We start from the raw sequence: 14,172 nt of genomic DNA, 5'->3' as shown, positions 1-14,172 counted from the left end.
CCCGCGCCCCCCTGCCCCCGGGGCACCAGCACCCCCGCGGCACCTGCGGCCCCCCTCCCCGGGCACCTGCGCCCCACCTACGCGCCCCGGCCCCGCCCCTCATCCCTCCCGCCGCAGAGCCTGGCACCGCCGCTTCTTCCCACGCTCCGACGCGCCGTCGATGCGGGCGCGCGCACGCGGGCGGGGCGCCGGGAGCAGCGCCGCGGCGTCGGTGTCGGGCGCGCGCACGCCGGCGGGGCGGCGCACGGCAGCGGCGGCGGCGGCCATTTTTCCTCCCGGCAGCTGCTCCGGGTGCAAGTGCGGGGTCCGCGGCCCTGCCGGCGCTCGGGCTCGGCCGGAGCGGCGGGGAGGCGTGGATGAGGGGGGAGGTGGCCGAGGGCTGCCCCCAGTGTCGCCGCCCCTCCCCCCCAGGGCAGTCCGGGCGGGCAGAGCGCCGGCGGGCGCGGGCTCGGGGTCACTTCCTGGCGCGGCCTCGTCCTTGCCGCTCCCGTCCCGCCGGGACCCTCCCCCGGTCGCTGTCCCCGCCGGGGACCCTCCCCCGGGGCCCGCCCGCGCTCTCAGGGTGGGGCCCTCCCAGATGGGATAGGCTGTAAAGATGTTTAGTTTTGAAGGGGATTTCAAAACCAGGCCCAAGGTGTCCCTGGGAGGCGCGAGCCGGAAGGTAAGAGCGGCCTGCGTGCGGCAGCGCCGCGGGGCTGGGCGGGGTCGGCCGCGGACTCCGGGCGGGACGGCGGGCGGGGGGCCGGCTCGGGTCCGGGAGGGGTCCATCGCGGTGGAGGGACGCGCGGGGGGCGGGCTGCGGGGTCACCTGCTCCGACGGCTCAAAGCGGGTCTGGAAGGAAAGCTGATGGGGAAAAAGGGCTTTGTGGACCGGAATCGCCCAGAAGCTGCAAGGATGCTGAGGGTGGACGGCCTTTTATACTTAGGTAGTGAAAAACTCAGGGCAAAGGACACAGTGTTTCTTTCAGAAATGAACTTTAGATACTTTATCACACTTGACATCTGATGGTGATTGCTTTTAGAGTACTACGTGGGGGTCTTGTCTGCTGTAGAAAGTAAGTAGAATGTATTTGTTCATGACAACAGTCTCCGAAGTTGAGGCGGAACTCCTCATCATTGGCCACGTGTTTGAATCCAAGGCCATGAAAGTCGTCCTTTACCAGCCTTTTGGAAACATTTCTGGAGAGACTCTAGCACGTTTTTTCTGTTACGACTGCTCGTATGATTATTCTTAGGATAACAGTTTAGAATAAGGGCGGACAAACTAGTTCCTGTGCTGTCCTCTCTGATGACTGGCATATACTGATTCGGTGGAATTGCTAACAAGTAGTTCAGCGTCAGTGTTGCTTCATTTGCTTGCTTTTTACCACTTCTCCACTGGATCCCTTCTCTGCCTGTTTTAGTTTTGTCAGACTAAAAATAAAGTGTGGTCGCCCTTGCTTAGAGTGTTGGAAAAGTTCAAGTGAGTATAATTAGCGGATTGTTTACTAAATAATTTTCTAAAGTGTTCTTTCAGTGGTTCGTCTGTCCTTTCTTCTGTATTAGTGTATCCTGTATGTTACACTTAACGACGGGGTTGACACATGACTCTGAGCGGATGCTCAAGTCCATGTAAGAATATCCGTTTTAAATTGTACTATGGGGTATGTATATGATGGTTTCTGAGGGTAGAGGAGGGGAACCGAGCAGGGATTTGGGAAGGAAGTTTGCTGATAATTTATAAGCTTTGGGTTTTGCATGATGGTGATGGTTAGAGGCTGCAGAACTAGGTGCCAGACTAGGTGCTGTGTAGGTGTTGTGCAGGGCTGGCGTGGGTCACATTCAGTGGCTTGGGTGTTCATGAAAATTCCAAATGAGATCAAAGGACTTCTGCCATTGGAAGGGGCCTTGGAGAACCTCTGGGCCAGATCTAGTTTACAGGTGGGATAGAGAGCTGTTGAGTGATTGCACAGCCACATAGCAAGCTGGGGGCAGGTCACCACCTTAGAATCCATGTCACCTCACTTATGTAGGACCTTGTGACTTCTGTTACAGACAGGAGTGCCCTGGCAGGTCCTGCTAGGGTGTTGATCCTGTTTTCTCACCACGTAACACATCTCTTCTTTAAGGAAAATAGTTATCTATTGATCAGAATCTCAAGGGGAGATTTCACGTCTTGCTTTTCAGCTGTGCGAAACAATTTTTTCCCCCTTTTTACCCCCCTTTTCATTGAGGTTTAGACTTAACATACAGTCAGGGTCACAAACATTAAGTGTCTGTGTCTTAGGCCATGTCCCCTAGAAGCCTGAGGAGGAAATCCTTGTGCAGGTGACATTGAGGAGGGAAGAGGAGAGGGCAGGGGACAAGGGGTTTTCTGGGTTGGAGTTTATCTTTAGCCGGATCCCAGCGACAACTCTGGATCGTGGCTGGCGTCACAGAGTTGTTCCTTCTTGAGGTGAGGGGGCTGGCATTTTGTATCCCTGTATCATTTAGTCGTTGTCTGCAGGCTGCCCCTGGGGTGGGTGGGAGTGTAATTCTCCAGAGAGGGTGGCAGTAAGGAGCCCACCGCAGTCGCTCTGCAGTGGCTGGGGGATGGGTGCATTGGCCTGGTACCGGAATCTGGGCAGGGGATTAACTGCAGGTTCGGCTGGAAGGATTTTTACATATGAACACACCCGTGGGCCCACCACTCCCATCAAACAACATGCCCAGCATTCCAGAGGCCCCCATCTGCACCCTTCCATTCTAAGCCCTCCTACCCAAAGGTAACTACTATTCCGACCTTTATTACCACAGATCAGTTCTGCCTGTTGAACTTCTTGTGCGTAGAGGCCCCTCTTTTTGGAGCTGGCGCCTGTGGCTCAGCATTTGGTCTGAGAGGTGGGATCCATCATCTTATTCTGGTTGCATTGTCTGAACGTGCATAGCACACTTGATCCGTATTTGTTGTATGTGTCTCTGGGTGGACACATGCTCTCACGTGCTGCTCGCACATGGCACGTGGGTTTAGCTCCAGTGCACTCTGCCTCGTTCTGAGCGTTTCAGTGGCTCCACTTCCTTGCCAACACTTAGCGTTGTCAGTCATTTTAATTTGGCAGTTCTGGTGGGTGTGTAGTTTCATTGTAGTTTTTTTAAAGTTTTATTTATTCATTGATTTTTTTTTTTAAAACATCTTTATTGAAGTATAATTGCCTTACAATGGTGTGTTAGCTTCTGCTTTATAACAAAGTGAATCAGTTATACATATACAATATGTTCCCATTTCTCTTCCCTCTTGCATCTCCCTCCCTCCCACCCTCCCCATCCCACCCTTCTAGGTGGTCACAAAGCACCGAGCTGATCTCCCTGTGCTATGCGGCTGCTTCCCACTAGTTATCTATTTTACATTTGGTAGTGTATATATGTCCATGACACTCTCTTACCCTGTCACATCTCACCCCACCCCCTCCCCATATCCTCAAGTCCATTCGCTAGTAGGTCTGTGTCTTTATTCCCGTCTTGCCACTAGGTTCTTCATGGCCTTTTTTTTTTTTTTTTTTTTTCCCTTAGATTCCGTATATATGTGTTAGCATACTGTATTTGTTTTTCTCTTTCTGACTTACTTCACTCTGTATGACAGACTCTAACTCCATCCACCTCATTACAAAAACTCCATTTCATTTCTTTTTATGGCTGAGTAATATTCCATTGTATATATGTGCCACATCTTCTTTATCCATTCATCTGTCGATGGACATTTAGGTTGCTTCCATGTCCTGGCTATTGTAAATAGAGCTGCAATGAACATTTTGGTACATGACTCTTTTTGACCTATGGTTTTCTCAGGGTATATGCCCAGTATTGGGATTGCTGGGTCGTATGGTAGTTCTATTTGTAGTTTTTTAAGGAACCTCCATACTGTTCTCCATAGTGGCTGTATCAATTTACATTCCCACCAACAGTGCAAGAGTGTTCCCTTTCCTCCACACCCTCTCCAGCATTTATTGTTTCTAGATTTTTTGATGATGGCCATTCTGATCGGTGTGAGATGATATCTCATTGTAGTTTTGATTTGCATTTCTCTAATGATTAATGATGTTGAGCATTCTTTCATGTGTCTGTAGGCTATCTGTATATCTTCTTTGGAGAAATGTCTATTTAGGTCTTCTGCCCATTTTTGGATTGGGTTGTTCGTTTTTTTGTTATTGAGCTGCATGAGCTGCTTGTAAATCTTGGAGATTAATCCTTTGTCAGTTGCTTCATTTGCAAATATTTTCTCCCATTCTGATGGTTGTCTTTTGGTCTTGTTTATGGTTTCCTTTGCTGTGCAAAAGCTTTTAAGTTTCATTAGGTCCCATTTGTTTATTTGTGTTCTTATTTCCATTTCTCTGGGAACTGGGTCAAAAAGAATCTTGCTGTGATGTATGTCATAGAGTGTTCTGCCTATGTTTTCCTCTAAGAGTTTGATAGTGTCTGCCCTTACACTTAGGTCTTTAATCGATTTTGAGTTTATTTTTGTGCATGGTGTCAGGGAGTGTTCTAATTTCATACTTTTACATGTACCTGTCCAATTTTCCCAGCACCACTTATTGAAGAGGCTGTCTTTTCTCCACTGTATATGCTTGCCTCCTTTATCAAAGATAAGGTGACCATATGTGTGTGGGTTTATCTCTGGGCTTTCTATCCTGTTCCATTGATCTATATTTCTGTTTTTGTGCCAGTACCAAACTGTCTTAATTACTGAAGCTTTGTAATATAGTCTGAAGTCAGGGAGCCTGATTCCCCCAGCTCCATTTTTCGTTCTCAAGATTGCTTTGGCTATTCGGGGTCTTTTGTGTTTCCATACAAATTGTGAAATTTTTTGTTCTAGTTCTGTGAAAAATGCCAGTGGTAGTTTGATAGGGATTGCATTGAATCTGTAGATTGCTTTGGGTATATTGATTGATTGATTGATTGCTATGTTGGGTCTTCGTTTCTGTGCTAGGGCTTTCTCTAGTTGCGGCAAGAGGGGGCCACTCTTCATCGCGGTGCGCGGGCCTCTCTTGTTGCGGAGCACAGGCTCCAGATGCGCAGGCTCAGTAGTTGTGGCTCACGGGTCTAGTTGCTCTGCGGCATGTGGGATCTTCCCAGACCAGGGCGCGAACCCATGTCCCCTGCATTAGCAGGCAGATTCTCAACCACTGCGCCACCAGGGAAGCCCTCATTGTAGTTTTAATTTTGTTTCCTAACAACTAATGATGTTGAGCACCCACATATGCTTATTTTCCTTAATTCTTTTGCTGCAACATAAGTCCTTTGCCTCATTTAAAAAACAAAAACTCATAATGATCTTTCCCCCATGTCTTAAGAAGGGAAAATTTCAAACAATAATTTAAGTTTAGTGGAAACTGAATAGTTGCCACTTTTTGAATAAATACATCCCCCCCCCCCCCAAATTAAATGAATATTTAAAATGTTTATTTGTAAAGGTTCTTTGAAGGATCTGAAACATTGTAAGGAAAAGTTCATGCGTTGTAATCTTGTTGGGGAGATAAGATTTACACAGTTAAACATTAAATAACAATAGAGAGAGCAATTACCACATTCTGGGTTTCCCTTGGGCTGATTCAGGAAAGAATAGAGTTGGTTGGGGCTTAGTCTTGAAGGATGCGTGGAATTAGGGTAGCTGGGAAGCAAGGGTATTCCAGGTGGGTGGAAGGGTATACATTGAGTAGGTATATACTGGATTGGGTAGGTATATACTGAGTCTAAGTCACATAGGTTTCCACTTTTTAATATTTCTAAAGTCAGGATACATGGTGGCATGACATAGTTTATTGGCAGTATCTTTTTCTATTCTTGGTAGTGCATAGAAGAATATCTTAATGGTCATTTGATTACAAGTGTAGAAATCCACTGTTATTAGCATCTTGCCTTAATGTGGTTCATTTGTTACATTGATGAACCAAGAGCAGTACATTAAGATTCATTCTTTGGGTTGTGCTTTAAGTGGGTTTTGACAAATGTATGATGACATGTATCTGCCATTACAGCATCATAGAGAATAGTTTGTTGCCCTAAAAGTCCACTGTGCTTTACCTATTCATCTTCTCCCTTACCCCTCACACCCCGCCGCCCCCCTGCCCCCAGTCTCTGGCCACAGCTGATCTTTTTACTGTCTCCATAGTTTTGCCTTTCTAGAATGTCATGTAGTTGGAAGCATACGGTGTGTAGCCTTTTCAGATTTGCTTCTTTCACTTAGCAGCATACGTTTAAGGTTCCTCCATGCCTTTTCATAGCTTGCTAGCTTGGTTTTTTATCTTATTTTTTATTAACAGACTATTTTTGTAGAGCAGTTTTAGTCTTAACAGAAAAAACTGATGGGAAAGTACAGAGAGTTCTCACTCCATCTTCCTAGCACATAGTTTTCTCTATTATTTCCATCTTGCCATAATGTGGTACGTTTGTTACAATTGATGGACCGATATTGATACCTTATTATTAAAAAAAATTTTTTTTTTATTATGATTTATTTATGGCTGTGTTGGGTCTTCGTTTCTGTGCGAGGGCTTTCTCCAGTTGCAGCGAGCGGGGGCCACTCTTCATCGCGGTGCGCGGGCCTCTCACTATCGCGGCCTCTCTTGTTGCGGAGCACAGGCTCCAGACGCGCAGGCTCAGCAGTTGTGGCTCACGGGCCCAGTTGCTCCGTGGCATGTGGGATCTTCCCAGACCAGGGCTCGAACCCGTGTCCCCTGCACTGGCAGGCAGACTCTCAACCACTGCGCCACCAGGGAAGCCCCCCTTGATACCTTATTATTAAGTCAGTTTATATCAGGGTTCAATCCAGGTGTTGTACGTTCTGTGAGTTTTGATCTTTTTTTTTTTTTTTTTTTTTTTTTACAAATTTGCCAGCCCTCCTCCTTATCTATTCCACCCATTTCTTTTCTTTTTTTTTTTTAATAGTGAATACAGAGAGATGTCAGAGGAGCTAGTTAGAGTAGCAAGTATTAAATTTATTTATTTATTTTATTTTTGGCCGTGTTGGGTCTTCATTTCTGTGCGAGGGCTTTCTCTAGTTGCGGCAAGCGGGGGCCACTCTTCATCGCGGTGCGCGGGCCTCTCACCATCGCGGCCTCTCTTGTTGCGGAGCACAGGCTCCAGACGCGCAGGCTCAGTAGCTGTGGCCCACGGGCCCAGTTGCTCCGCGGCATGTGGGATCCTCCCAGACCAGGACTCGAACCCGTATCCCCTGCACGGGCAGGCAGACTCCCAACCACTAGCGCCACCAGGGAAGCCCCCGAGTTTTGATCTTTTGAGACTGGCTTCTTTAACTTAGGAATATGCTTTTAAGGTTGTTCCAGGTCTTTCCTGGCCTGATGGCTCTTTTTTTTTTCCCCCCCCTCTAAATTGCTGAATACTATTCCATTGTCTGGATGTACCACAGTTTATTTGTCCCTTCACCTGCTGAAGGAAATCTTGGTTGCTTCCAAGTTTTAGCAATTATGAATAAAGCTGCCATAAACGTCCACATGCAGGTTTTGTGTGTGGACATAGTTTTCAGCTCCTTTTTGTAAATATCAAGGAGCGCAATCGTATGGTAAGATTATGTTTAGTTTTGTAATTAACTGCCAAACTGTATTCCAAAGTGGCTGCACCGTTTTGCGTTCCCACCAGCAGTGATGAGAGTTCCTGTTGCTCCACATCCTCGCCAGCACTTGGTGTTGTCAGTGTTTAAATTTTGGCCATTCTATTAGGTATGTAGTGGTACCTCATTGTTTTAAGTTGCATTTCCCTGTTGACATGTGATGTGGAGCATCTTTTCATAGGTGCTTATTTACCATCTGCGTATCTTTGTTAAGATGTCTGTTCAGGTCTTTATCCCAGTTTTTAATTGGGTTGTTTGTTTTCTTACTGTTGAGTTTTAGCAGTTCCTTACATACATTTTCAATGTATTTGTATATATTTTGCAGATATAAACTCTTTTCAGAGAGGCCTTTTGCATATATCTTCTCCCAGTTTTGAGCTTGTCTTTTCATTCTCTTAACAGTCTTTTGCAGAGCAGAAGTTTTTAATTTTAATGAAGTCCAGTTTTATCAGTTTTTTTCTTTCATGAATTGTGCTTCTTATGTCGTATCTAAAAAGTCATTGCCAAACACAATGTCACCTGGCTTTTTTCCTGTGTTAACTTCTAGTAGTATTATAGTTTTGTATTTTACATTTAGGTCTGTGATCCATTTTGGGTTAATTTTTGTGCAAGGTGTTAAGGTCTGTGTCTAGATTTTTTAATTTTTTCTTTCTGTTTTGGCATGTGGATATCCAGTTGTTCCAGCATATTTGTTGAAAAGCTGTCCTTTCTTCGTTGAATTGCCTTTGCTCCTTTGTCAAAAGATCAGTTGGCTGTGTTTTTATATGTCTATTTCTGGGCTTGCTATTCTGGCCCGTTCATCTGTTTGTCTGTTCTGGATTTTTTTGTTTTGCTTTGTTTTTGCCAGTGCCGTACTGTCTTGATTTCTGGAGCTTTATGGTAAGTCTCAAAGTCAGCTAGTGTCAGTCCTCCGACTTTGTTCACCTTTTTCTTCAGCATTGTGTTGGCTTTTTTGGGTCTTTTGCTTTCCATATCAACCTTAGAGGCAGTTTGTTGATATTCACAAAATAACTTACATATATATATATATATTTTTTTAAAGCCACTGTATTTTAGGTGTATTTGTTGCATTTGTTTTTATTGAAATATAGTTGATGGTACAATATTATATAAGTTACAGGTGTACAATAGTAATTCACAGTTTTTAAAGGTCATACTGGGCTTCCCTGGTGGCGCAGTGGTTGAGAATCTGCCTGCCAATGCAGGGGACACGGGTTCGAGCCCTGGTCTGGGAAGATCCCACATGCCACGGAGCAACTGGGCCCGTGAGCCACAATTACTGAGCCTGCGCGTCTGGAGCCTGTGCTCCGCAGCAAGAGAGGCCGCGATGGTGAGAGGCCCGCGCACCGCGATGAAGAGTGGTCCCCACTTGCCACAGCTAGAGAAAGCCCTCGCACAGAAACGAAGACTCAACACAGTCATAAATAAATAAATAAATAAATAAAAGAACGTGAATTTCTAAAAAAAAAAAAAAAAGGTCATACTTATAGTTATTATAAAATATTGGGTATGTTCTCTGTGTTGTATGAACTTATTGGGATTTTGATTAGGAATGTGTTGAATCTGTAGATCAAACAAGTTAGGAAAAATTGATCTTGACAATATTGAGTCTTCCTATTCAACATGAAATGTCTCTCCATTTGTGCATTTCTTTGATTTTATTCATCAGGCTATTGTAATTTGCCTTATATAGACCGAAGTATTTCTTTTTTGGGGGGTGCTAATGTAAACAATACTGTGTTTTTAATTTCCAGTTCCAAATGTTCATTGTTGGTTTACAGGAAGGCAATTTTGTTTTGTATTTACCTTTTTACCAATTTCTCCCTATTTCCTCCACCCCTATCCACCCAGCCCCTGGCAGCTACTTTTCTACTCTCTTTTTTGACTTTGACCTTTTTTTGGGTTTTTTTGTTTGACTTTTTTTGGTTTTTTTTTTTAAGATTCCATGTATAAGTGATACCTACAGTATTTGTCTTTCTGTGGCTTATTTCACTTAGCTTAAGGCCCTCAAGGTCCATCCATATTTCTACACATGGTAGAATTTCCTTCTTTCTCTTGGCTGAATAATATTCTCCCGTGTGTATGCACCACATCTTTATCTGTTCGTCTGTTTGATGACCACTTAGGTCTTCGTATCTTTATTATTTTGAATAATGCTGCAATGAATATAGTGGTGCAGATATCTTTTCAATACCTGTTTTCATTTCTGTTGGATAGCTACCAAGAAGTGGGATTGCTGGACCATAAGGTAGTTCTATTTTTAATTTTTTGAGGAACCTTCATATTGTTTCCATAGTGGAAATGTTATTTATTTATTATTATTATTATTTTTTAAATGTCAAATTCCAGTTGTTCATTGATGGAATATGGAACAGCAGTTGACTTTTGTATGTTAATCTTGTATCCTGCAGTATGGCTATAATCACATATTAGTTCCAGGAGTTTTTTTGTTAATTCTTTGGGATTTTCTACAGAGATGATCAAGTCATCTGTGACCAAAGACAGTTTTATTTCTTTCTTCCCAATCTGTATAGCTTTTGTTTCCTTTTCTTGCTTTATTGCATTAGCTAGAGCTAATGATGTCAAAAAGGAGTGGTAAGAGAAGATATCCTTGCTTTCTTCCTCATCTTAGTGGGAAAGTTTCTAGTTTCTCACCATTAAGCATGATGTTAGCTGTAGGTATTTTGTGGTGGTTCTTTATCAAGTTGAGGAAGTTCCTATCTATTTCTAGTGTGTTGAGAATTTTTGTCGTGAATGGGTGTTGGTTTTTTTAAATTTACTTTTAATTTTTTAAATTTTAAAATTTTTATTTTCTTTTTTTGGCCACATGGCATGGCATGTGGGATCTTAGTTCCCCAACCAGGGATTGAACCTGTGCTCCCTGCAGTGGAAGCACGGAGCCCTAACCACTAGAGTGCCAGGGAATTACCTGGGTGTTGGATTTTGTCAGATGCTTTTTACTGTATGATCATATACTTTTCCGTAGTCTGTTGATGTGATGGATTACACCAAGTGTTGTTTGAATGCTGAACCAGCCCTGCATACCTAGCATAAATCCCACGTGGTTATGATGTATAATTCTTTTTATACGTTGTTGCATTCAGTTTGGTAGTATTTTGTTTGGGGATTTTTGCATCTGCGTTCCGGAGAGAGTAGCTTTTATTTCTCGTGATGTCTTTTTCTGGTTTTTGTATTAGGGTACTGCTGGCCTCGCAGAATGAGTTTCACTGTAGAGCCTACCGAAACCAGCTACTGTAATGTTAATTTCCCCTTTCGATAAGTCTAGAATACTCTTAGGATTGTAAGCACTCTGATTGGTTAGTTTTATATAACTGCCCTCTATTGTGTAATTGGAGGTCTTACCTAAAATATTTTAACCTAAAAAAAAGTCCATGCTATTTCATTTTGAAAAGCTGGCAGTTGATGTACATGTTGTCGTACTACTCTGTGTATGTTGCAGTGGAACATAAACTGTTTTTTACACGTCTGACATCAAGTAAAGTAGAAACATTTTCTAAAATCAGATTTTAAGATTTACTGTCAGAACTGTTATTATTACCTTCCTGTTTTATCTAGCAGCGCCACATCTGTTCTCTTGAATATGATTTTCCATACTCTTCACATACGAGACAGAATGCTGTAAGTTCTCTGTAGCATATAAGGTCAGGAACTCTTGATCTGGTTCCTAGGGAAACCAAGCAGAGTGGAAGGGCTGAGACTTTGTCTAATTCTCTTTGGACTTCTAATCAGGGTCTAGGGTGAGGCAAGCAAGGCACGTAGGGCACAAAATTTAAGGAGGCTCTGACTCGAGATGCATAGGTGCAGGGCTTAAGGTGGCACTCGGGTTCATGGTCCTGAGAGTGAGTGCCTCCTTAAATTTTGTGCTCAGGCACCTACCTGGCTTGCCTTCCCTAGTCCTGTCTGGCTTTGCACACTCCAGTGTGTGCTGATTTTCTTGAGTTACAGAGTTAGTTGCCAACTACGTCTCTTAGCTAAGGTAATAAACAGGTCATCTCATAGGACTGTAGAAGAGCCCTCAAAAGAGGTTATTGCAAAAGCAGTAAAGAGTTTTCCTCTGTCTCTTTCCCTTTTTTCTTATAACTTTAAAGAATGCGGGCACCTAGGAGTTTGGAAGTTAAGCATTTTATTCTTTGACCATGACCCTTATTTTATACCACCGTGTCCTTGTTCTCCGGCCACGGCCTCTTCACGCCTTCTGTTGCCTGTGCCGCTCGTGAGCATGAAGGCAGGAGCAGGAGCTTCCTTCTGGCCGAGTGTCTCCGGAGTCCATCACCTTCAGTGGTGACCAAGTTAAAGTTGCAGATGCCTGCTGGGGGGTGTGGGTGGCAGCGTAAATCGGCACAGCCTACCTGGGGGATGGTTTAACAGCACGCATCAGGAGTCGTAAACAGGTACGACCCCTCTAAATCCAGTAAGTCTACTTTTAGAAATTTATTCTAAGAAACTAATTGACGAGTGCATGGGATAGATGCGTGAGAAAGAAAAGATGGTGTTTGTGGCATTACTTACAGTATTGAAAAATTCAAAACAATCTAAATGTCTGACGATAGGAGATTTGTTAAATGGTATCACAGTGCGGTGGGGTACTATACAACTGTTCAAAGTGGTCATGATCTATATTTGTTAATATTTATCATTTATTGATGTCTACTCATTATATGTATTAAACTGTGTCATTGTTAGTGGAAATAAGCAGATTGCAAAGCAGTAGTGCAGTCTGCATTTAAATTATGTTACTCTGAACAGTCATGATCTCTGCTTTACCAGTGTCTTGATTTCCAATGAACAGAGGTCTGGTTGTCTGTTCGTCCATCATAGTGGCTTAAAGCAGCACATTTTTGTTCTCTCGCTCTCGCTCTGTGGGGCAGGCATCCGAGAGCAGCTTGCAGGGTGGTTCTGGCCTAGGGGCTCTGGAGGCTCAGGCATCGGAAGCCTTGCCCGGTGCTGGGGGAGCCACTGTGGGGCTCGCTCATGCCTGTGCCTGGAGGCCAGTGATGGGTCCTGGCGGGAGGTGTCAGCTCCTGCCACTTGGACATCACCCTAGGGCTGCTTGAGTGTCCTGCTGACCTGGCAGCTGGCTTCCCCGGAGCCAGTGACGCAGGAGAGCAGGGAGAACGAGGCAAAGCCTGTTACGAGGGAGTCCTGAAAGTCACACGTTGTCACTTTTGTCCTATTTTATTTGTCAATCCAGTCCACACTCAAGGTGAGAGGAATCAAACTCCACCAGTTTGGAAATATAACACGGAAAGAAGTTGGTAAACTAGGAACAGCTTAGAAAACTGGTGAAATAGAGAACTGACTTAAAATTCCCTTCTCCCAGGCAAGGCTCCCTGACTGTGAGCTGGCCTTTCCTGTGAGCTGTTAAGCTCTTGCGTTCCTGCACGGTCTTACCTGAAATGTTATCTGTTAAGCAGTTTATTTGAGGTAAGCATCTTCCTCAAAAAAGCCTCAGAATCATGAGAGGCTGCCATTTATTTGCAGCAATTTGAATTCACTTAGATCATTTAATCCAACCACCCTTTTTAATCCAACCACCCTTGGAGAAAAGGGGGGGAATATACAGGGGAGTAAGTAATATGGGAATGAAAGTGTTTGGCTTGTCACTTTGACAGCCATAGGGCAGGAGGTAGATGCATCAGGCCATTGGAGAGAGGGAGTGAAGTAGGAGAGCATCAAAGTACATTTCTGGCCATCTGAGAGCTGCTTGGGGTGCCTTGTGCCAGAACGGAGGGAGGAAGCCGGTTTCCCTCCTTTTCCAGGGCCTATTCTCAGGGCCCCGGGCGGGCAGCATAATGTCAGTGCCCTCGGCTCTCGTGTGCTGGCCTGGGATTCTCACCACTGTTGACAGGTTGAACGTCGTTGCCACCAGGTAGAAGGATCAGCACGGGCAGAGGCGTCGGGCCCTGGAGAGGTGGCAGTCGCCTACAGACTGTTCAGCTGGCTGGAGTCGGGGGCTGGGGAGACGGGCAGTCAGGGGCCAGGTCATAAAGGGGCACCTTGGGAGCCACTGAAGGCTTTTGAAGCAGTGAAGTGACCCTGAGCAAACTCAGGTTTTAGAGAGACGATTGTGGGGCAGTGCAGGGGCTGGACACCAGGCGAGAGACAGGCAGCTGTAGTTGTGCAGAGGAGTAGTGAGGGCCTGAACCAGGCGGCAGGAACTGAGTGGAGGGGTTCAGGGCTGTCGAGGAGCCAGAACTGATGAGCTCTGGGGGACAGGCATCACGTCAGGTGTCAGTCTGGGGTGACAGGAGTGGACAGTTACCCCATAATCCGACACGATGCTGAGTTCCTAGGGACGTGTTCAACGCAAGATGCTTGGGGTCGCTCACTAGGCAGGTGGGGTGCTAGTCTGGAGCTTCAGGTAGAGGCTGGGAGTCCGTTGGTCTGTCAGTAGGTAACAGCTGAAGTTGTGAGATGCTCTGGAAAGTGTTCTGCTGAGAAGACATGTGGGCTCAGGACAAAACTCCGAGGGATGCCAGCGTTTACAGAAACGGAGAAAGAGGGGCACGCAAGGGAGAGGTGCTGCTGGGACCGGTGCGTGGCCAGCCAGCAGGCGTGGCAGCGTGCGC

General features: G+C 45.2%; 1 protein-coding gene across 5 annotated transcripts in view; it reads left to right on the top strand.

The window, feature by feature from the left end:
• The first annotated feature begins 246 nt into the window (after positions 1 to 246).
• Positions 247 to 14,172, top strand: part of UBE3C (ubiquitin protein ligase E3C) — a 120,719-nt gene continuing 106,793 nt past the window's right edge. For all 5 annotated transcript variants that reach the window (XM_036864155.1, XM_036864154.1, XM_036864152.1 and 2 more), the window contains exon 1: positions 247 to 661. In XM_036864155.1, coding sequence (XP_036720050.1) covers positions 596 to 661 — 66 coding nt within the window. In that variant the 5' untranslated portion in view covers positions 247 to 595. The remainder of the gene's footprint in view (positions 662 to 14,172) is intronic.

This window comes from Balaenoptera musculus, chromosome 9 (assembly GCF_009873245.2).
Source record: "Balaenoptera musculus isolate JJ_BM4_2016_0621 chromosome 9, mBalMus1.pri.v3, whole genome shotgun sequence".
Lineage (NCBI taxonomy): Eukaryota > Metazoa > Chordata > Mammalia > Artiodactyla > Balaenopteridae > Balaenoptera > Balaenoptera musculus.
The sequence above is the reverse complement of the archived record's forward strand: the minus strand, read 5'-3'. Positions and strand labels throughout refer to the sequence as shown.